This window comes from Nannizzia gypsea, genomic scaffold (assembly GCF_000150975.2).
Source record: "Nannizzia gypsea CBS 118893 supercont1.5 genomic scaffold, whole genome shotgun sequence".
In the NCBI taxonomy this organism is placed as follows: Eukaryota; Fungi; Ascomycota; class Eurotiomycetes; order Onygenales; family Arthrodermataceae; genus Nannizzia; species Nannizzia gypsea.
Genome location: NW_003345197.1, coordinates 975637 through 998759, shown reverse-complemented (window position 1 = coordinate 998759; position 23123 = coordinate 975637). Strand labels below are relative to the sequence as shown.

General features: G+C 46.3%; 7 protein-coding genes across 7 annotated transcripts; 1 reads left to right on the top strand and 6 right to left on the bottom strand.

Moving 5' to 3' along the window:
* Positions 1 to 954: 954 nt before the first annotated feature.
* Positions 955 to 1573, bottom strand: MGYG_06207 (hypothetical protein; the record flags this gene model as incomplete). Its single annotated transcript, XM_003171613.1, has 4 exons — positions 955 to 1013; positions 1059 to 1214; positions 1280 to 1474; positions 1540 to 1573. 4 exons carry the CDS (start codon positions 1571 to 1573, stop codon positions 955 to 957), a joined length of 444 nt encoding a protein of 147 aa, XP_003171661.1.
* A 2548-nt stretch (positions 1574 to 4121) lies between these two features.
* On the bottom strand, positions 4122 to 9473 carry MGYG_06205 (ARF guanine-nucleotide exchange factor 2; the record flags this gene model as incomplete). Its single annotated transcript, XM_003171612.1, has 6 exons — positions 4122 to 4487; positions 4671 to 5056; positions 5124 to 5230; positions 5294 to 5682; positions 5746 to 6091; positions 6145 to 9473. 6 exons carry the CDS (start codon positions 9471 to 9473, stop codon positions 4122 to 4124), a joined length of 4923 nt encoding a protein of 1640 aa, XP_003171660.1.
* A 959-nt stretch (positions 9474 to 10432) lies between these two features.
* Positions 10433 to 13228, bottom strand: MGYG_06204 (pre-mRNA-splicing factor syf1; the record flags this gene model as incomplete). The annotated part of the gene is made up of 5 exons (XM_003171611.1): positions 10433 to 10679; positions 10743 to 12754; positions 12839 to 12892; positions 12949 to 13065; positions 13136 to 13228. The coding sequence occupies 5 exons, from the start codon at positions 13226 to 13228 to the stop codon at positions 10433 to 10435; spliced, it is 2523 nt and encodes an 840-aa protein (XP_003171659.1).
* A 364-nt stretch (positions 13229 to 13592) lies between these two features.
* Positions 13593 to 14827, top strand: MGYG_06203 (vacuolar ATP synthase subunit D; the record flags this gene model as incomplete). The annotated part of the gene is made up of 8 exons (XM_003171610.1): positions 13593 to 13607; positions 13672 to 13784; positions 13844 to 13854; positions 13911 to 14236; positions 14298 to 14350; positions 14475 to 14515; positions 14574 to 14629; positions 14684 to 14827. The coding sequence occupies 8 exons, from the start codon at positions 13593 to 13595 to the stop codon at positions 14825 to 14827; spliced, it is 759 nt and encodes a 252-aa protein (XP_003171658.1).
* A 238-nt stretch (positions 14828 to 15065) lies between these two features.
* MGYG_06202 (U1 small nuclear ribonucleoprotein A) lies at positions 15066 to 16072 on the bottom strand (the record flags this gene model as incomplete). Its single annotated transcript, XM_003171609.1, has 4 exons — positions 15066 to 15475; positions 15561 to 15867; positions 15963 to 15969; positions 16026 to 16072. 4 exons carry the CDS (start codon positions 16070 to 16072, stop codon positions 15066 to 15068), a joined length of 771 nt encoding a protein of 256 aa, XP_003171657.1.
* A 609-nt stretch (positions 16073 to 16681) lies between these two features.
* On the bottom strand, positions 16682 to 20521 carry MGYG_06201 (tubulin-folding cofactor D; the record flags this gene model as incomplete). The annotated part of the gene is made up of 5 exons (XM_003171608.1): positions 16682 to 16810; positions 16862 to 17030; positions 17092 to 17719; positions 17773 to 20287; positions 20354 to 20521. The coding sequence occupies 5 exons, from the start codon at positions 20519 to 20521 to the stop codon at positions 16682 to 16684; spliced, it is 3609 nt and encodes a 1202-aa protein (XP_003171656.1).
* A 514-nt stretch (positions 20522 to 21035) lies between these two features.
* Positions 21036 to 22776, bottom strand: MGYG_06200 (hypothetical protein; the record flags this gene model as incomplete). Its single annotated transcript, XM_003171607.1, has 2 exons — positions 21036 to 21661; positions 21717 to 22776. 2 exons carry the CDS (start codon positions 22774 to 22776, stop codon positions 21036 to 21038), a joined length of 1686 nt encoding a protein of 561 aa, XP_003171655.1.
* Positions 22777 to 23123: the final 347 nt, after the last annotated feature.

Genomic DNA, 23123 nt, shown 5'->3' with positions numbered 1-23123 from the left:
CAACCAACAATTTACCAGGCCTCTCCAGCCCTCCTGAAGCATATATGCGGTCTATCGTATTCTCTGTTCGTCAATCGATGTCTGGTGAGGCGAGACAGTTTTCCCGAACGCGGTGCTGCTCCCTTCTCACGTTGAAACTCTGCTGGCTGAGGGAGGGAGGGGGGGAGGTTCCCTTCAGGAGCACGTCATGCTAGCTGATGCACGACGGATTTTTGTCGCACACAAACTGAGATCCGGAAAACCATCCACGGTCTGTACTGCGCCAGGATAAGACGCCGTCGCGTTGGTTTTGAGGGAAGAAGCGTGTGCGGAGTGAGATCACCAATTAATTAGCCCATCGTAAAAGGAACGAACCACAAAACTGAGATCGATCTTATTATATTAAGCAGCGCCAGGCTGGCGATCGCTGATTGGCTGCGGCTGCGATAAGCGCGTTTCAGCCGAGCTCCACTACTAACAACCGCAATTTAACAATTTAACAATATCCACGATCACTTCAGAGTACAACCTAGATTTTGTACATCGACTGCTGCAAACGGTTACTTGACAATCTAACAGGCGTGTACAGAGTGCTTTTACGTCTTACAGCTACAGCGAGCTACTGAAGATCAGGCTGTACGCTAGCAACAAGCAAGGGAACCCAGGCCAGATCAACAGGTCGACGGAATACAGCAGGCGACGACGTCTTATGTCGAGTCGATCTGAATTGAGCCAGAAAAATAATAGATAGGGAATAAAAAAGTATGAAGACACATATCAAGTGGACACGCCCAAGAAATCAAATCCACCCTACCTTCTGCGAACATCTAATCGGATGTGTTAACAGGTGCAACGCGTTGCGTAATGAACAACAAAATACCATAGAATCATATACCAAAATATGGTGGACATAACCAGAGTGGCAGTGTGAAATGGCTGAATGAACTTCAGGTGCTTGCTAAAATATAACACACGTCATGGGGGAGCAATCTTTAGCCATAAAAGTACGAAAAGTGCCCCTCTCAGTCCCAGCCCTATTTCTAAAGGTCAGCGTTGGGCCGATACAGATACACACACACACAGTGCAAATAGGCCAATACCAACCTTCTCCTTCAACTTGGCATGATATAGGGAATCCCTATCCTTTCTGGTGATATGGCTATCCCGGGAGCCTGCGGTGGAGAAAATGCTCCCTTCTTTCTTCTGAAACCTCGATGGGGGCACTTGTGCAGCGTCTTGTGAAGGATTCCCATCAGTGACACCACTTGCGATGGATGAGGTTGACAGTATCCCAACTTACCCCATTCTTTGCTCATCCGTCTGTCTCTTGGTGGCGATGATCCTAGGGAGGACCCAAGAGCTGAACCCTCACTTCCCTTACGCTCAGGTACGGAAGTGGTCTTGCCAAAACTGTCCGATCCTCGTCTGTCGGCAAAAGGGTCGCTGGAGTTTTCCATCGTTTCTCCAGCAGTTTGGTATTGATTTGTTTGATTGGCTATTCCATACCATAAGGTGAGCCTTGGGTATTCTTGCTGGGTGGAACGACAGGTAATGACTTACGATCAACGCCCATCTGTTGACCAGAAGATGCCATGGGGCCTGCTTGGCGGATTTTTAACGTGAGTGAAGATGAATATACTTGACAAAGATGGTGGAGGATAACGTTATCCTAAGTGAACAGTGAAGATAGATTACTTGTTGGATGCTAGGTGTAATAGACAGGAGGGTCCTCCTATTTATATCTAGCAAAATTGAGGTAAAGAGACAAGTGAGATCATAAAGTGGACCAAATGCTGCTGGTTGGTAAGAATCAAAAGAAGGCAAAAATGCCAACTTGGATGGCGAGTCAAAGAAGCCCTTATATACAATTCCACATAAACCTTCCTGGCGATGAGAAGTGGTCGATCTCACATGTATTCGGACACAACGTATGTACTTTCTGAGGCGAGGGGTGCGTACCTCGACGGAAAGTTACTTACTACCACCCGGTTCAAGGGGTTGGTGATGGTACTTTGGTGAATTATTGTCGCCGTTTAGCGTCTGTCCTACGATAGAAGCGAATGGCAGTCATCTAGAACTCCTGCACAGCCAATATTTTTCAGCTCCGCTGTCTGCATGTAATGGCTGCAGACCGCGAATAATGCCAATAATGCCCTGGTCAGATATGGCTTGGATTGTATATATGCGTCCAAGGGGCTTATTTTGCTGAGGGGTAGGCAAGGAATCGTGGAGCAGCCACGGTCTAGAGTTCGATTCATCCAATACTCGAACCTTCCCACGGTCTCCATCTTTAGTTAAGTTGGAGCTGAGTTTGGATTTCAGGTATCTTGTATGGGTGTGGATCCTGATAGTATAATGCGGAGTGAGGGGTGTCATAGCAAGAAGACAAGGAGCGATCTGCCAATACGGCCAAGGAGCGTCCAAGGCCTGGCAATCCTTGACGAGAACCTTGTCCAACAACGAGGGTCCTTGTTCTGCATACGCTAGAGGACTGTTAAGGAGTTATGTGGCTAGTGGTTCGAACGCTGTGACACTTATCCCCAAAGTGGCGAATTGGGGCAGTGAATAGATGTATCCATGTCACACCACCTATTTCTACACTGCTACGTACCGCAACCGTTTGACCAGGAGAATTTGTAAGGCGGCAGCAATGCTGCAGAGCTTCCTCCTGTGGAGCTTACTTCGCTTGTCTAGCCTACTTGATGGGCTAGAGGAACTGGCACATCGCGTGCTCGCGTGGCCTGCCGCAAAATACTGACGAGAATTCATCTTTGGTCTTCAACGGCAGCCTCTTTGTTCTTTGGATACGTTATTGCGTAGGATGGCCATGGTCGGGTGATATGGGACACTGGAGACTCGTATATGATTCTAAGCTAGCAAGCCACGCGAAAGACAGGGCGAAACTCCACTCTTGTCGAGAATTTGACCGCGAAAATATGACTCTATGCAAGCATTCGATCGACAGATTGCAGGTCCTTCCCCCCAGACGGAGAACAGGGAAGAACTGAAGAATAACGCATTGTTACTGCTGACCCTGGTCCCTGCATCATCGTCGTTGTCGTCATGATAACCTGTCGGTACCTAATCACCTTTTAAGTGTCAAGTGGTATGCAAACGCGAGGACATCGTCGTCTCCTGTCATCAAGGCGGTTTGACGCCGTTAACCTGTTCAACTAATAACATTATTAACATTATTAACATTATTCACTCTGCCGTAGGACGGAGGAGGAGAACTCTTGCTGCTGATGAGACACCTGGCCCCTTCCACTTCGTGTTCTAGCCCACAGTCCGGCCCCGGTCATACCTAGACTATTCTGCGACATTGAGCACAGCAGCACTCCAACTTTTGCTGCGGGATGTTCGTATTTGCTTTAGCCGACGTTGAAAGAGAAGAACAAGAAGGAAGAAAGAAGTAAGAAAATAAGACTTTCCCTTTTCGGCGTATGTGGGGGGCGAGGGCCATCAGGTGGCCTATGCATATCACGGGGTAAACTTTAGATAAGATTTCCATTAATAATCATATCACGTGAAGTCACGGGACATGTCTAGGTTCGCCATTCCCATAACTTAGGTATTCATCTCTTTCGAATCACAAAAGCTGTGTGTATACATACTCGTACAAGATGTACGGAGTTACGTATGTAAACCAGGAACCACAGGGAAGCAAGCTTTTTGGGAAAATCGCCCTAGAGCTACCGAGCATTTCCATAACGTCAAGCCGAAGTTTCCTTGACCCTTGAGTCTTTTTCTTGCTGCAGTGGTCGTGTGGTGCTTCCTGCACAGCCACAGCCAATCACCCAGTAGCTTGAATTGATTTCCCGGCTGAGCGCTCTGCTTTCAAATAACCAAGTTAAACTATAAATCCGGGTTGCTAAGGTGGGCATGTGATGGTACAGATAGGTCGGCAACCCCTTGTTGGCCGATGGTGATCTATGGTGATCTGGACGAATATGTAGGACCTGCGGTTGCGTCAAGCTTCATTATCCATGGTGGTGGTTATGACCCTGGTTAGGGCTGAAGCAATACGCAATCCTCGCACAGGGTTTAAACACATAGAAATTTGAAATGTTTCCCCGCTAGCTATCTAACTAACCAATACAGAAAGGATGCACATAGTTAAGATCGTTGATGTGTGTTTTTTTTTACTCCACCTCATCGTCAGGTTCAGCTGCTGCGGGCTTAGTCTGTCCCACTTCTGTGTCTGCATTGCTGCCTGCCTCCTTTGGCACATCAATACTCTGGCCTTTGCTACCAACGGAATTTGGATCACTTCGCTGTTTCGCCTCGGGCCGCATTGTGCCACTGGCCCCATGTCTGGAAGGAGATGCGTCTGCAGGGGTGGTGGGAAATATCTCTCCAAAGAGGTTGGGGAGGAAACGGTCAAGCCGCTTTTGCGTTTCGGTCCATATCTTCGCCTTTTCAGGGTCTTTAGTCGGTGGTGCGACCAAATATCCTCCATTTGCCATTACTAAGAGAATGTTTTTTAGGCTCTCAGGCACTGCCTCTTCCTGTAAATTATGTTAATTATGTTAGCCAATGTTGTACAAGATTGATAGTCACAGCCAAAGGGGACGTAGGGCAACGAGTTATCACCCAGTAACATTCCTCTGCCGAAAATTAAAGAGGAAAGTGAAGAAGTTAAAGCAGAAGAAGCACTAAGGGCAAAAAGAAAGGGGGAGCGTATGTCTTACAAGGCTATCTCCTTGCCCGCTATTCATCATTCGATCCAAGATATCCAGAATTCTCAGCCACAGGTCCAGCATGCCCTCCCCCCATTCGGAGAGGAGGACGAGGTAATGTAGGAATATTTTGCAGAGAAGTGTGGCGGCCTGAACTCGCGTCTCGCTCATACCTAAGGGGTCGGATTGGTAGACCTCTGGTTTGAGTAGCTCTAAGATCAGTGGGAACAGCACTTTCTTGAAAATTGTAACCCATTTGGTATGGTCTGTCGACGCAAGCTCCGAAGACAACAGGGATCGTTGAAGTGCAGACATGGTTTGATTGCGAATATCGCGGCATGGATTGAGGCCTTGGGTTGTGAGTGCATTGAATATTGGGGACCAATATGCCGCCCACGCTATTGCGATAAACATATTAGTTTTGTCGTGTATGAATGCGGCCTGTGTGTATCACGGGTGTTTTACCTTCAGTTTTCTCCAGGTGAGACTGTTGAATAAGTGCGGGTATCCGGCTCGTAATTCGGTATATCACCCCGATAGCTTTAGTTCCACGGATAACATATGGATTATCCCTATCTCATAAGATCAGCACGGGAAGTCTACCAAAAACTATTTGTAATAAAACACATTCTTACCGAACCCTCACTTGTCTCACTGGCTTAGGTCGACGGAGAGCCATCTCCCGCTTTATCTCCCTCACCGTAGCAATCCCCCCAGCTGTTGCAAAATCATTAAGGAGATTTACCGCAGCTTCGTAATTGTCTGCTGTGATCACCGGGACAGTTGATTCAACAATGCTCTGCAGTAACTCGAAAGTCATTTGCGCCGCCTCTTGATGTTGGTGTAACCTCTGCAGGATAGACCAAAAATCTGGCGACATGCTAAGCTCATTTTTCAGTGCCTCAGATTCGTTGATGCACTGCAGTAAGCCCGTGACAACTGGTGTTGCTACTAGTTCTAGAATAGGTTGGTCAAAGCTGGAAATTATATGCAACACTACTGGAGGCCGCATGAAAGATTGTTCCTATAAGTTGAATCAGCAATCAGCACTCACGACATAGAACACAAAGAACAAGTTATAGCATACATAGCTGTGGCGGAGGAGAGTTAAAAGGTAATAAACAGCCCGAGATAGAGTAAGTGGGTATATGTTTTTGGCATCCCTTGCTATGTCCTGGAGAACACTGGTCAATTTGTCCCCAAGATGTTCTATTGTACCCTTATCTCGAAGGGTAAGAATAGTTGCAAGTTCGAGAATGTATAAAACCCCAGGCTTGTACGCGGGTTTATTCTTGTCAACCTTACTACCCTCCGACCTATGAGGGCTCGGTGCGGGGCGTTCGGGTTTTACAACAATGACTGCGGCGCCAGTGTCTGGAAGCTTGGACAGCAAAGATTCAACAAATATCACCACAGTGTCGAGTGGCATATTCCTACAAATGTTAGAGGATTTTGCAAATAAATATTGAGGTAAGGAATGACTAACTTCAGATTGGTGAAAAGTTGCGCTATATCGCACGCATTAATGCAGTCAACGGTGCACAGCGTGTTCTCAAGTTCTTCGTCGGACGGCTCTGGCGGGTCATCGGCAGCGTAACTTGAGAGATAGGACGTGAATGCAGAGAGTAAACTGGTATCGTTTTCTCGGTTATCTCGATCGATAACCTGGGACGGTGGTTGAAGGGGTATAGGGGGCATATCAAGTACTTTGAAAAAGGAATCGAACTGGGGGATAAGAGAGTTAATGAATAGATTGTGAAGAATTTTGATGATGTGGTCCCATCCGTTCTGTTGTATTATAGCTTCATTGCCGACAATAACACGGAATAGGACTGCAGTTGCAAGCTGCGCTCTAAAGTCCCTGCCCAGCCGGACAGCAAGCTCGCTCACCATAACACTTTTCTTTCCAGCTTGTATCTCAGTGTTGAGGGTAGTATTTGAAGGGGTTTCTGAAGCCAATGTGCTGATGGAACTAAGACAATAGATGATGCGATCCATGACGTTTTTCAGCTTATATTTCGCCGCAATCTGAGCGCATTGATCGAAGCCAATGACCACCCTTGAGAAAACGGCATCATCCGATGCTGACATGAAAACGTAGGAGAGAGTCGCAATGACTGGTTGCCACGTTGCTTCAAACATGTCGGCATCGAAAGCGTTCGTTTCGCAAAGTGACAAATTCCCTGCCGTCTTTGCTTTGAGAAGAAGCTCTTTCCAAGCAAAGTCAAAAGCCTGTTTATTCTCATGTTCATCCGGTAAAATAATCTCACTGTTCCGGATAGACGAGTAGATATCCTGAAGGTACTCAGTTGAAAAGTCCTTTCCGTTATTGACACCACGAAGGTTTCTCGTGAACCCCTCATATGTCATCTTATTTTGAGGCTTGATATTCGGGTTGTACATATCGGTATTGAGGAGAATGATGGCATATGTCAAGACAAAGAGTGAGTCCTTATCCGCAATCTCTTTAGGATGAACAGCGTCAAGATATTTCTCTGAGAAAACAGTAACGATCCTCGCTATCAGCGGAGCTTCACCAGGCAAACGTAAAGACCCTAGCAGCTCTCTCAAAGCTTCGACGACATTCTTTCCCTTAAAATCCTGCAACCCAATGAAAGCATCTAGCAATGCTTCATTAGATCTGTGGGACAGATAGTCACCGAGTTCTCTTTTAGACACCCTTGTGGTTCCTTTCAAGAACTTGGCAACAGCCAAGGGGTCATCAGGATTTTGTATTATGCCTTTAGAAGCAAGGAATGCGATGCCTGCCTTGGGCTTTTCATTAAACTTTGCAGTTCCCTGAATGATGATTTTCTTTTTCTCGCGTTGACTTCGTAACCGCTTCAGGTCGGGATGGTCGGCGCTTGGTGGTTCCTCATCCAGCCTGTCCGCCAGAAATTGGACATATCCTAGAAGCGCATCAAGACAGAGAGGGGGAACATTGGTAGTGCTCCAAGTTGCAGAGTCTGGAAATGCATTTCGGGATAATAAACCAACCATATCTTCACAAAGATCCGCTTGATCAACATCACAGTCATAGTTCATGAAAAGCTCGGCCATGAAATTCGGGATTCTAACGAGAGCTCCGATGCTCTCAACCATCGCTTCTCTAGCTTCTGGCTTTCTAGAGCCCCCTTCCATGCCAAGCTTCTGGCGATCCTTAACTGGAACAGGCGTAGATCTGCCACTTCCGGCCTGCGAAGGTGAGGGCTTCACCAATTTAGGAGCTCGTGGAACTCCGGCGTAAAGAGATGGATCTATACCTTCTTCTCTGGGTATCTCAACCCTCGGATGTAGGCAGGCCACAAGATAAGAGAGGAATAACTCCTGCTGTAGCTTCAAAACGGGGCGGCACGTTGCAAGCAATGTCCCAGCTACTCTTAGTGAGCTATTCAAAATGACGATATTGTCTGACCTAATCAATTGGAATAAGTGCCGACATAGATCATCCTTTGCCAACTGGGCGAGACTTGGATGTTTTGCTATCGAGGGTCCTGAGACTTCCAAGGCCACATCTATAATCCTGAGAGACATTACCCTCATTGCGTCTGTGTGTTGGGGGTTATGCGGATCTAACAAGTCAATAAGCACGCGGAACAGCTCGCGGATTGAGGGTAATCCATAAGGTGCTATTTCCTTTTCTATATTTTCGTATGAATCTGCCTGCACTGCAGGATTTGCTCCTGCTTCCTGGGTGGGTATACTTGTCGCGCTATCTCCGCTAACACGCTCTTCCTTTTCGGGGTTTGTGGTATCAGTTCCTAAACTCGATGCATGCTGGGATGCCACAGTCTCCCCATCAACAGAAGGATCCATCTTGAGGTTACTTGGGGTTTCCTCCACGTTTTCATTCTCGGCCCCCCCTGGTGACACATTGTTGACATCAAGCCGCGCAAGTCTCTGGAAAATTATTTGGCACATATTTATCATCGACATCTCAGCCGACCTTCGAAGAACTTCCGATAAACGAACTTGGCAGCACATACTCAGCCCGGTTTCCATCATCTCACACACACTCTCGTCTCCCAATAGTTCACCCTCTGGTCGGGACAACATCCCTTCCATAAGTTTCAGTATCCGAAGGAGGACAATCTCATCAGCAGCAGAATCGCTAGCTTCGAAACGGCAGTGTGTAATGGCAGCAGACAGCAACTGCAGTGCCACTGACAAGCGTGGAGAGTCATGGTTGATGATATTGTAAGCGAAGAATTTCGTTATAGCCGAAAGAGCCAGCGATGTTATCGGCGCCGAGGTCGAAGAAGAGCGGATAACTTGCAAAAACGGATGCAACAGACATGGTGTATCGAACAAGCGTATATCTTTACAGTCCTTTAAGTCTACCCGGAGACGAGTAAACGCTGACATCAACGGATTATCCTGGAAGCTCTTGCCTCTCCTTCCCCTCAGTCCCCATCTGCCTGCAAGTGAATATTCCCCTTCCGCGTCTGGTGCGCCAGATTTCGAAGCAGCATAGTTTTGGGTAGACTTTGAACCGAGTGAGATGCTCCCAGTGTTCATGGGAATCGAGGCCTCCCGGTCCAAACCCCGTGAGCTCACACCTCCGCCCAGGATTGCTGCCACGGACGAGTGAGCCCATCGGGCATGCTTCCGCATAGCCGACGTAACTGCGATGCATTCTGTCGTAACTAACGCAACGGGGTTAATGGCGATTGGTGCAGCGGCCCTCAACGGTGCTGTGTTGCGGTCACTGTTAACTCGCGCGTCGGGGAGGGGAGACGAGGTACGTTGCTGGAGTGGCAGGTCATGTAGCATATGCTGGCCATCATTACTATCTCTATCCAATTCAATGCTCATATTTACCCTATGGCGATTCCTCCTCCTGTGATATGTAGCAGAGGCCGTAACAATCTATATCTAACGTGTGTAAGTATTTGAATGAATGATAGACGCTAGGAAATAGAATCTCACAGGTATCAACTCTCAGGAATGACAGCTAGTATCCCATCCTCTGCGCGTTGAATTGTCTGGAAGCTGCTATATCCACCGGATGCCCTCACGAATGAGTATGCAGAAAGCGGGAGGCTTGTGCTGTTGTTGGCTGTCTTTTCTACCACGCTTCAGAAGTTAACAGGTAACAAACGCCTTCTAAGCTCTGGCTTGGTTTCTCCATTCGGCTTAGTGTGCAGCGCTCCTCATTGGACAGGCTACCGCAAGATAATTAAGCGCGAGGCAGAGAGTATGTAACCATTAAATACTAGATACTAGCGGCTGGACGTAATGATGATACGAGTTGAGTATATCGCCAGTGTTGATTTCTTTCTTTCTTTTTCTTGCTGGGAACTAGGTATAGGCCTGCTTTAGGGGTCGTAGTTAGATGCTTTGATATTTGAATATAAAATGTAGAGAAAAATCAAAAGCCACCACGCCAAACGCCAGAAGACCCAAGTAAACACCGTTTTCCCAGGCTCGCAAAAGAATATCCTCGAAATTGTAGTAATACAACTAAACAGGGGAGCAAGTATAGTAATGCATAGATATAATAGGGAAAAGTTGAAGAGAAAGTGGAAGGGACAGACAATCATTGAATGGCGTACCGAGCTGCACCAACAAACCAGATAGGAACCAAGTGAAAAGAAAGGAAAAAGAGTAGAATGCCAGTTGTAAAGAGCGTGAAATATGGTGGGGATAATGCTAGTAAAAACGGGAGGCGGGATTTCGCCAGGTGTAAGTTTAAATTGGTGAAAGTGTCCAGATATTTCTAGAAATAGGGTTATTGAGGAATTGATTGACCAGGCAAAGGAAACATTGCAAGATCAGATCTCGTCGTCCAGGTCAATAGCGTCGGGGTTGGCAGCAGGGGCGGCAGGTGCCACCGCCCGATTACCGCCTTCTGGGCCTGTACTGGCCGCAACGAAGCCAATTGGTGCTTGTGCTTGACGTTCTAAGGCTGCCATAGCATCGGCTGTCCCTTCTCCCTGGTTGGCGGCTTCGTTCACAGTGTCCTTTGTGATTTGCTTGCTGCGAGCAATTGCCTGCGAGGCAATAAAGTTGACATCGGTACTATATCCCTGTGGTTAGTTGTGTCTCGCAAAATATATGCACTGTATTGAAGGGTAAACTTACTTGTACTGTGCTTGGACGCTGCGTTTGATACGAAGCATCTCCTTGAAAGTATCTTCGTTACCATGTTGAACCTCAAATGCTTCCCATTTTTGCCAGAATTCTGAGTTAGTCCGGGGGTCACAGAACTGAGAAGCATGTCCGTAGATGGCTCTCGCGCGGTCAATCTCGCCTAGCCTGCGTTCCATCTCCGCAAACTTGAGACACATGTCCTTTGCCTCTTTGTCAGGCAAGGCTGCAATTGCTCGCTCGTAGATGGGCCGAGTCGACGTAAGCCCAAAGTTGGAAGCAGATTTGGTGATGTAAAAGTTGAACATTTCAGACCGATCCTCATCAGATACAGCGCGGGTAGCACGCTCGTATATTCTCATTGCATGGCGTGCTAGTCCTCTTTCCTCCTCAAGGTTCCCATACATGAGGTACAGAACTTTCGCAAATTTAGGCGGGCATCCATCCACAGCCTGCTCAAACAAATCCCGCAGTCGCTCGATGCCGATCTTGCGGTCCACGGCCTTCGTCAGGTACAGATTCCAAAGCTCAAATGCAACAGGATAGTTGAAAAGGTCGAGACCCCGTTCATATATCTTGAAGGAGTCTTCAAAATATTTGTGTTCTTCCAAAAGGTTCGCGTAGTTAACGACTGTTTGAGGAGTAGCAATACGTAACTCGAAAATCCGTTCGTAAACTTGTGTGGTTTCCTCGAGACTTCGTACACTCTCAACCAAGTCAACATAGAAACTCCATAGTTTCCAACTTTTGTGAATGCGCTGTTGCGGAGACAGTGTTTCGTCGAAGTAATCAACGGTAGATCGCTTTGGTGCCTGCGTTGCCTTTGCCATGATCTCAACAGCGCGGTCAAAGTTCTCATTCCTCAGCTCCATTTCCGCCCATTCACACCAAGTCTCAGCAAGCTCCGCGACCGTTTTGAAAGGCACTTTGACTGCCTTATCCATGATTACCCTGGCTGTATCAAGGTCTCCACCTTTCTCATAGAATTTGGCATAATTAACCCAAAGCTCATAAAATTTGCCGTGTGCTTTTTTCGGGTTAATAGTAGCGATGGCATCAGTATAGGTACGCACAACCTCTGTTTTGTTGTCACCCCACAGCATCACTCGCTTTTCCCATTCGATTACATTGTTAGGATTTTGTCTTAGAAGCACATCATTGACTAGAAATGGTCGGCGATCCATGAGCTGTTCAAATCTCATCATGCGCAGGTCCAGATCGAAATCAGCAGCTTCGTCTAATTTGCTGTTCTCCGATCTTGCAGCAGCTTTCTCCATGAGTGCACCAATGATTGACTCCTCAAATTCGACGTAGGAATCAAAAATCATGGTGAAATCTCGAATGGTCATAACCGTGGTTATTCCCTCTTCGAAAATATCGCGGGCCTTTTCAAAATTTCCTTTCGTTATCCAGTATGTAGCTAATCCAGCCCATAGTCTACCACGTTGGTCAGGGAATTTCTCAACACCACTTCGAATGATCAAGTCGACATTAATGCCTAGATGAGGCCCTGTTTCGATTTCTTTCGCCTTGTTGACAAGCAACTCAACCATTTCAGTCCAGAGCTGGAAGTGGCTTAAGCCTTTCTTTGACTGAAACCGGGGATCATCTAGAATCCGAATGTACCATTTTATAGCCTCGTTGTATTGGTTCATCTGAACTAGAATAGAAATGTAATCTTCGGCATCTTCAGGGTGAATTTGCATGTATCGGTCCCAAACTTTAACTGCGGTATCACCAGATGCTGAGATAGCGAACGCCTTGTAGATTTTCCATAAACGGTTGTGTTGTGTAATAGGAAGCGCACGAAGAGCACGATCAAACGTTCGCCGAGTCTGGGTGACAAGTGGTTGCTCAAGCAAAAAGTTGAGATACATCTCCCAAATGCGCGGCATCTTGTTCAGCAAGACAACTGCCCGGTCAAAAAGCGCGTTGACCTTGTTGTACTCGGCTTGGTGAGTGGACGGGTTTCGCCCGTGGACATGGTTGATTCTAAGTTCGAGATACTGTATATGAAATGAGTGGTCAGCCAATTTTTTTCCAGTGGTGATATGATGGGGTCAAAAAGAAATCGCATCCATGAGGCTCACCATCTTCCACAGCTTGTATGATCGGGGCAATTGCTTGCAAGCTCGCTCCATAACCTTCACCTGCAGTCAGTACTCATATTCGTTCCCCTAAATGATCTAATTTCTCTTACAAAAGACTGTTCGTAGAGAGTTCCATTCTTCTTTTTGTGCTCAATGTATGACAACCACGGCTTGATACTCCTGGGGTCTCGGAGGATGTCCTGCTCGTAGACGGCATCGTCATTTGCCTATGGCAGTTAGTATTCCAGAACACTCGTAATCAGACCCATATACGAGTTTGCAAGGGAGGTAACTCACGATCAAAAAAAGATCTCGACGAGGAGAAGAGTCCATCTTGTCCCGCTCAGACGACAGCTCCTGAGGCCGTGAGCCAACAAGAGTCCCAGGCATCCTCCCACTCGCCGCTAGTGGGACCTACACAAGGCCACCACTGAGTATATGCACAAGTGTGCTGCCAGTGATATACTCTGCCTGGCGGTTAGGTCGTCCTGGGTATTCTGTTGTCGTCCGCCCTCAGCGCATAAATATAAATTCTATTCTTATTTAAGCCAGTTGGTCGCCAAAAAGTGGGGGTCACGTGGTGCTTATGGATCGTGGGAGCTTGTTTGGACTCGCTGCTTCATCGCGATGACATCGTTTGTTTCTTCTATAGCTACACCAGGAGAGGCGCTCTCGGAAGAGGATAGTTTGATTGAATCCTGCTCTTATTTATATGATACTCTTCTTTAGGCGCTCAAAGTAACCAAACTCCGTGATGTCAGGCTCAGCGGTAAGCTCCATCCATTCATGATGCCCAGTAAAGTAACTAGAGCTGACCTGAAGGGCCTAACCAGGATCGCGAGGCGGTGTTTCCCACCAGACAATCTCTGGGTTTGATGAAAGGAAAACTTAAGGGAGCGGAACAAGGCCACAGTTTGCTCAAAAGAAAGAGTGAAGCGCTGACCAAGTATGTTCTTCTATACTTATCTTACTACCCAAGCTAACCACATGTGTTCTACACCTAAGGCGGTTTCGAGGTACGCAGTTCCAGGCATCGCCCGTAGACGGCGCTCTAATTCTTTGTTCTTGGTAGAGATCACACGACGAATCGATGATGCTAAACGGAAGATGGGCCGGGTGATGCAGATTGCTGCCTTCTCCCTGGCCGAGGTGACGTATGCCGTCGGCGGTGATATCGGCTTCCAGGTCCAGGAGTCCGCCAAACAAGCTCGCTTCCGAATCAGAACGAAACAGGAGAATGTTTCTGGTGTCTTGCTGCCTCAGTTTGAGAGCTTGACTACAGATGGTAACAATGATTTCGGCTTAACAGGCCTTGGGAAGGGTGGACAGCAAGTTCAGCGATGCCGGGAAACGTACGCAAGGGCTGTCGAGACACTGGTGGAGCTTGCAAGTCTACAGGTTGGTCTTTGTGTTCTCCTTATTGCCGAGATCACTCCCGTTAACATTGATCCCTTAACAGACTGCTTTTGTGATTCTGGATGAAGTCATCAAAGTTGTGAATAGACGAGGTATGTTACTATGATCTTAATTACCACTGCTTTTTCTAAAAGCTGACAACATTTTACAGTTAATGCAATGTATGGCCGTGATTCAACCCGGGAACGCCATGGGAGTACTAATGTCCGTCTTCCTCTAGTGAGCACGTTATCATACCTCGAACAGAGAACACAATCAAATGTACGTAGATTCCACGTCAAGTTCAAAGGACTGTTTTGGCTAATATATATACGTGAAGATATCAACTCTGAGCTTGATGAACTAGACCGTGAAGAATTCTATAGACTCAAAAAGGTAAAGCATTGTTCTTCGACTGGGATACAATGGTTGCTAAATCATACTATCTAGGTTTCCAACAAGAAACAGAGGGACACGGCAGCTCTAGATGCCGAGATCAAGGCCAAACAACAGAAGCAAGGGACCAGAAGCAAAGAAGACGGAGCGGAGCCGACCGACATACTGGCAGATGCTGATGAGGATGTTATATTTTAGGTTATTTGTTCCCTTTTTTGTCCATAGCAGTGAGAATCAAGAAATAACTATATACGTCCTTCCGGGCTGCGATGCGTATGAAACCTAAAATAAGGCATACTTTGGCACGCTACTAGAATGAATACGTTGAGAACGACAACCGGATACTAGGTGGCTACTGAACGAACCAACGCCTGAACGACCGTGGAGCTCCCCATAAAATAAATCACACTCATTAAAATATCTTGCCCTGCCTGAATTATTGCCTCTGGTATGTGACCTTGATTGGCTTTTCGTTTTCGCCTAGGGCCATACCTGATGTAGCCTCCTTTGCGCTGATTGCTCCGGATTCATTATCATATTCAACGAACGCGATACCTTTTCTCCCTGGTACCATGCGAACCTCCTTAAAGCCGGGAAACCTTCCAAATATAGCGCTCAAACCATCTGCATCGTACGTCTCGGGTAAGTCCCGTAAAAACAGGATCTTGTTTGGGGGCAAGTATTCGTCGGGTATGACAGGTGCCGCAGCCGCCCCCGTTGGTTTAAGTCCAGCTCCCTTTGCTGCCTTTGCTGGTCGTGAATCTGGTCCGCCAGCAGCGCCCGCAGCACCGGCAGGGCGTTTCAATTTCTTCTGGGCTTCTAGGGCGTCTTGTGCTTGCTTGCGTTCTGTTGACATATTAAATTAACGTCAGCAGCAGGCTCAAACATATACGAAATATACACCTCTCCAATTTTAGGATAGAATGCACACCTTTCTCAGCTAATCTCTTGCGTTTGTGAGCCTCTAATTCCTCGCCCCCTCCTTCTCTCAGCACTGTAGCATCACTTCTTGTTTTCGCATACTCTAAGACCATGGGTTTCTCGAACAGCTCAAAGCCATTGACTTCGTCAATTGCGCGGGTAGCAGAGTCAACATTATCGAACACAATAAACGCTTGTCCTTTCGCCTTCAAGTTCGTTTTCGCGACTATCTCGAGGATCGAGCCGTACTCGGAGAAGATCTCGGTCAGCGCTTCTTTTAATTGATCGATTTTGATCCTTTCTTCCAAATTCCGGACCTATTATGAGAGAAACGAGCGCATAAATAGTCGCGCCGCAGGTTAGCGCATGGCTAGAGGTATTCAACAGTGCAACGTGAGCGTGCGAAACTAACATAAACACTACACCTAGTTAGCACGGACAATTCTCAGTATTAAAAGGACAGGAGTAAACAGACGTTGGATTCGGGAGTATCGTTGACCCTGACGCAACTGTAGTTGCCATTTTCCCAGAGAGTAAAGCTTTAGTTCCTGTCGTTATCTTTTGGCTGAATCATTGAAGGTATCACTGGTAAACTTGACTGTAGCAATGCTCTGCAGGCGCAAGAGCTATCACGTGATGATAAAGAAATGGATCGAGAGGGTTTGACCAATTGGAATGATAAATTTCACGTGATAGAGCCCATGCAGTACCGTTGACTAAGCCACGGGTGACTGTTTAAACTCAGTATAACCGCGAGATAAGTAAGTCAAAATAAAGATAAGGCCAAGACACAAGCGTCCCGCTAAAGAGCTTTCCCTGTCATTATGTAATGGTAGCTAACTTTACTTTATACATACTTGCCTTACATAATGGCACCATGCACTTTATGAAGGCTTAGTACGATCACATGATGCAGTTAAATCACGATTCACCTCTCATTGGGCGAGGGAGCTTGTTAAACGACCGATATAAGAAGAGCATTTGGCAGTACTAGAGCATTACTTTGCCTGCGCACTCATACAGTAAAGAGTAATTTACCGCGGCTGAAGGCTTGATTGTGGGTATAATTAATTTTGAGATTGTAGGGGTAAATATATAACTTGTTAAGAAACTGCCTCATCTAAACTTGAATCATTGCAAGATAGCTTTTATGCTATCTACTGTCACCTTTAGCTGTTTCGGGGGTTGCATCCAGTTCTCGGTTTTTATTGACTCGTTTCCTGTTTTGAGGAAGAGATATTCACTAGAAAGGGATCGAATCTTTATATTCGTTAGTGGATTCTTGCAAGAGGGTGAGGAACTGATCTATACCTTTGGATAAGGGTGTAGCAGCATATTTGCCATCTTTGATACTACATTCCTTCTCAAGAGCTCATAATTATATAAACAATAATATACTTTAAGTGCTGCTTCAATTCTTGGAATGTTAGTAGACTTGAAATGAGATTTTTGGACGAGACGAAAGAGTCTCTTGAGAGAACTAGGGATATTAAACGTTAGTTTCAAGAAATCCAAGCATAGAAATTAAACGTAATACGCACTCGGGGTCCAGCTCAAGTGTTTCCGGAGCGAAACTGTTTTCAAGTAAAAAGGCAAAGCTCTCAACAGTGGGTATAGCATAACGATCGTCAGTTATATTCTCCTCTAGTATCACGAGAAGGCTCATAAATATATCTCTTTGCGTGCGGGACCTAATTTCGTCTTTTTGACTATTGATAAATGCCACAAGGGCAGCACGGGACGAGACGATAAGACTGTCGGCACCTGCAGCAAAGGAGGTGACTAGTCCCTTTATAAGTGGCAAGCGAAGCCATTCAATTTGAACCAGTGTGACCAGCTGTGAGAAGTAGTCAATTGTTGAAACTTCACTAAAATGATCAAACCTCGTTCTCAGTGGAGGCAGGCTTCTGTCCAACTCCCAGAAAATTTCAAAGCATTTCCAGGCCTTAAATCTGACTTTGTCTAACTTTTCAGCTGCCAGCCTTATGATATGCCTCATCAGACCATGTATATCTGAAAGGTCTGTCGGACCTCTCATGCGAGTCTCTAAAATCATGTGCACGCCGTTGATTGCTTCAGTCCGTATTAAAGATCCAACATCGCCTCGATTATCAGTAGTGTAGTCGTTAAGTAATACACCGATATGACTCTCAAGATCACTTGTGTTATCTATTTCCAAATCTGTAAGAATGATTCTTATAAATTGAGGAGTAAGTACGTACCAGTATAAGGAAGTATACCAGTTAGGATACACTTAACAGCAGAAACACGTTTCGTGATCACAGTCTCTTCTGGGCCAGTACAGCGTACAAGCTCGTCAAGAATGCGCTTTCTCTCACTTCCATCACTTGGAAAGTGCTGATAAACAGCACCTAGTGCGGCTATTTGTCCACTACCAGTCGTTTTCTTCCAGTTCGAGTGGATATCGCTGAGCCATTCTTTAATGATAGCAGACCTTTTCTCTCCGGGTAAAATGGCGAACATATCCACTGCTGCCTGGGAGCTGGCTGCAACAGTTTCATCGTCGCTACGTTGGACACATAACATCAAGATGCTGGCAGCTGTTTCTAGCAAATTATTATCAAGCTGTATTTCGTGGCTTAGTGGATCGTTCCCAAAAACGGCGTATGAACGAGAAAGTGAAGATATCAAGCGCGAGCAAGCCTCTGCTGTTAGATCTGGACGGAATGTTTGAAGCGTCAAACTTTCCACTGAAGGCCCCGATGGTGAGGATAATATGCTCCAGAGTCGGTGGATTTGTCGAGAAGTTTCAATCAAAGGACTAGGGTCCCCGGGGGTATCGTTTTTAGTGATTTTATGGCGGAGGAAAGCATCTACCGTGGCAGAAAGTGCCAGAAACCCTCCATGTCTAGTTTCAACAGAGTTCGTGGATGTTAAAGCCAATATATGTAGGATTCGGTTTAACACAGCGTTTATCCCAGCGTATGACATCTGCAAGCTTAATTCCCCAATAGCAAAAGCTGCTGTTCTTCTTGATTTTGAATCTGGAGCGCCAATTCCTCTCCATCGTAGGAGCCCACCTATGAGTGGTGACCAGTACGCACTGTCAAGCTTCGTAGTTGCTATGGCCACTTCCGTCATAGCGTATTCCCTTCGTGCGACAGAATGATAGTCCACAACCTGGACGATTGATATTCCTTCTAAAATTGAGTCGGGGTGGCGCCCAATCAACTCCTGGAGGGCAGCCGATGACCCCCTTCGAATATTCCCCGAGGGATCAAGGCAAGCAGAAGACACGAGCTCTATCGCTAAGCTCCTCAAGAGGCTTTTATTTGAGTTTTTCGTCGTACTAACATTAACAGCATCTAGCTCCTTCGTGGAGTACTTTCGAGCAAGTGACCAGATGCCAAAGCAAGCTGCATCCCTGACGGTGACACCAATTGAGGCACCGGTCGATGATCTTTGCTCGAAGGTTAAGCCAGAAATTAGGCATTCGAACAGCTGAGAAAGCCGATCAAGCGGAGGGGATCGCCGGAATAGTAGGTGTCCAAGTGTGAGCATAAGGCCATGCCAGTTTTGGGCGTCGACAGATTTGAAATTTCTCACCACAAGTCCATCTGTAGACCTAGCCTTTTCCTTGGATATCAATGTGCCATTCTCTTCTTCATAGAGAACGTCTTCATCTAGTGCACTAATCACTGCGTCTAGTATATCAGCGCCAAGGTCTGGCTCGAGCTTCAGGGCAATCATGCTCAACGCTTTGCTGGCTGCAAATCGAACTGGCGTATCTTTGTCACCAACAGCAAGGAGTAAATAATCAATTGTGTCTTCTAAGACCGTAGAGACTTCGTCTGAAGATATCTGAAAAATATCCGGCCTGTTCTCTAATGTTAATGAAAGGGTGTTCATTTCGCGAAGAATCTTAGTCAATAGCTTTCGAGTAGAGGCCGAAGATTGTACATTAATGGATATTTCAGAACTCCCTCTAGAGAGATCAAGAGCCTGGTTAAATATGGGTATCACAAAGGGTGCAATATCCTCAACTTGAGCAAGGGTTCCAAGTTTGGCTATGAAAGACAATAGCCCGATGCATGTAAATGTTGAAGGTGTAATAGTTCCCACACTAGGCTTCAAACACCCAAGAACCCATTTGGCAAGGGAGCTCAAGATACCTAGCTGTTGCATATCCTTCCTTAAGGCAAGCCTTGAGAGTAAGAGGACGGCTCCCTCTCGCTCCTTCCCTGGTATAACGAGGTACTTTAGTGCAACGGAGAGAATTGCAAGTGCAAGCTTGGGGGTCTTCGAAGAGAGCCCCGATAAGGAGGATAGGTTCTCATAGGGAATCGGGATATTTTCTGATGAAATGGAGGTCAAATCAAAAGGAGCCAACAAAAGATGCGACAACCATAAAAGCATAACATATCGTTCTTCCCAATTAAGTGGTAAGCCTTGGCCGGTCGTTGTTGACCTATCTATGTCCGCACTAACGATGCCATCCCACTCAATAAACATCGAAAGCATCGGCTCAAGATATCTCGGCTCATTGCTGAAAAAACGAGAAATCACCTTTGAGCCTCGCACCTTGCATAGAGTGTATATAATTTTACATATTGCCCTTGTCAATGGGTGCATCACGCCCGGCTCCTTGATCCTCGCGACAGAGCCATAACTCTGGCTATGGCCAAGCAGGTACGATAGAAAGGCATCCGTCAGTTGTGTGAGAATCCAGCTAAGGTGAGGATCTAACAGTTGTGGCCATTCTTGAAAGGGGTCCAGCTATTGATGTTAAATTAGAGTCGTTGAAAGATAGTTATAATTAATATGTTGAGGAGTGAAGCTAACAAGGAGGATCAACTTCTCTACTTTCGCTGCCCTCGCCCAACGATGAACTATCCGCTTGCCAGAAATAGGGTGTTTCCAAAGCAGTGGGGGAAGTTTTGTTCTAAATTCTTCAATCAGCTCGCCAGAGGCTCGTTGGAGCTCAATATCTCGATCATGGGCAGCATCCATTTTCCGATGTCTAACAACGCTTGTAACTATGGAGCTTGCAACTTGTCGGTTGTATGCGTTGTGAACTTTAGATTGAGTACCTAGTTAGCGACTAAAACTCCAAGCTAGCTGATTAGTCACCAATTCTTGGCATATGGAAAGAGATATGTCAGGTGATATCAACCTTCGAAGCCAAGTTTCAGGAGAACGTAAAATTTACTACCTACCCAGGTACCTAGGCAGTTGCTAAATGAAATAGATAAGTGAAATTTTCATGAATGTCAGCAGCAGAGCTACATTACTTTGACTCTGGATGAAGTGTTCTTGATCTATAGGCTATAAACTAGCTATCAGGGTGTTTATGCCTTAATTAATAGTTATAGGGCTAAATTGGCTAATTAGTTATATGGTAGATGGCTGGTGTCACCACCTTAAGATGTTAAAAAAAGCAACAGTGAAAGTGATTTAGAAGTCACGGCTACTAATGATAACACCGGTAAAGAACCGCCCAAGTTGATCTTCATGAGATATAAATTCATAAATCTTCGTCTGGTGGATCAAATACTGGAGCAGACATCCACATCATGTCCCCTATGCCTTCTTGTTCGCACTGGGCTATTGTCTTCCTTATCCGTGCCGCCGCAATTGCAATAGCCAATGCGTTCCAGACATCCTGGCCATATTCGGAGAAATCGAAGCGGGATATTAACCGCCCACTAGTTTTAGTGTCGAATGTAGGATGAATCCTAGGGTCCGAGTCAAGTGTCATCAATGCCACTACTGATCCACAAATGAGATACCCTGTGATCACCGGAAAGGTGCGGTCCTGATATTGTGGGCCAGCCCCAACATTTTTATCGGTTCCATCATCGCTTTCTATGCTGGGGGCCAGGCGCCAGGCGTTTTGATAACATTTAGCCATAGCAATGAGTTTGGAATTCATAATGTTAACTGCATCTCTCGCGGTCTGCTTGGGTTTGAGGGTATACACAGAATAAGGGGGTATAAATTGCGGCCGGCTGTACATGTCTACGTCACGTAGAGTCCATTGAAGATAAGAGTACAGGTATTGTTTGATCGTTTTCTCTGGGCGAAGGTGACAAGTTATGCGGTCCCTGACACGCCCGCCTAACGAAATAAGGTTGCTAAAGTATTTCATACCTATAATCTGGTCAGCTAATGTAAACACAGCGCCATTCAGAGGGGTATTCCCTACCTCGAAACGCATTTCTACTAGAGATATATGCAGTATCATCATTTGGGAGTGTGAACAGCGTCTCAGGTAGAGTCATAAAATCCATCTTCCAACCATGTGGTAGTACTGGCTCAAACCCACGCATGGCCAACCGGAAATACATATCTTTCTCTGCATCAGACCAATTTCCAGACGGCCTCTCCACCGCCGTGGCCCATCTCTTTGCTTTCTCCATGCAAAACTCAATGTTCAAGTCACGCTTAATCTCTTTTTTTGTCGAGTACTTAGAACCATATATCTCTTCTTCACTAAGATCGCTTCCACGGGCATCACGGCGAACAATTTGCTTTGAAAGATTCTTGTCGACAATCTTTGGGGATGGTCGATAAGCTTCTCCCACGCTACAGGAATATCGAGGTTGATTCCTTCTTCGATGTTGTCTAGACGGTGGGGTTTGTACAATTGGGACGCTTGCATTGGTATCTTTGGCCATGGCCATCCTGTTAAAGACCCGTTCCCCGTCCTCGAGAGATACTAAAGACTCATCATCCTCACTTCCGGATGAGGTATCGGAAGGCGACGTCAAAAGATCCTCTCTGTTTATGTTGGACTCCTTGGCCCTGCTAAACTGCTCATCTTTAATGAGCGTGCTTCCATCATGCTCACTATCATAGCTTGAAGAAGTGCAAATGCTCCTCTGAAATGAGGGCCTAGGGGGTCGTTGAAATAGCCTCAACCGCTTTGAAGATCGTTCTACTTCAATAAGGGTCGAACCGTCGGTATCTGAATCGTTCCCCTCATCATCATTCTGACTGAACTCTTCTGTCTCCACGATCTTGCGCTTCCGGCCAGCGCTAGGCGTTTCTGGCGTTAACGGCATGAGACCCTCATTCTCACTTGCCTCACCCTTGGGAGGTTTTCGGCTGCTTCTTAGCCTGCAAGAACTTGGAGGGGACAGCATTGTATGAGCAAGACTATGCTTAGGAATTTCGTCACAGTTGATCTTTTGATTTCGACGTGGTATAGTCTGCAAGGTAACGAAAGCAGTGAAATTTCGACAGATGCTGGACAAGTAATCCATTTTGCGATAAGGTCGAAGAGACCCAATTCTTTATAGATGAAGACTTGATAAATCCGCAACAAAGGGTCTGTTGGCTCAGCAGAACGTCCACTATCTGGCCCTTTCAAGACACCCTGGACGGCCTTGCATCTATAGCACTTGTCTATGCTGCAGTGGTAGATCCCGCTGAAGAAGAGAGTGCAAGCAAGTAGCCAGCAGGATCAAACGAAAGGAGATAAACCCGAAGCGTAGTCAAAAGAGCCGAATCGGGTAAGTGGGACTTCTTCCATATAAAAACAGCTTGACCTCCTTTATTCCAATCATCTTCAAGGAAAACGGCAAGCTCAAGAACTCGCTGAGCTACCAGC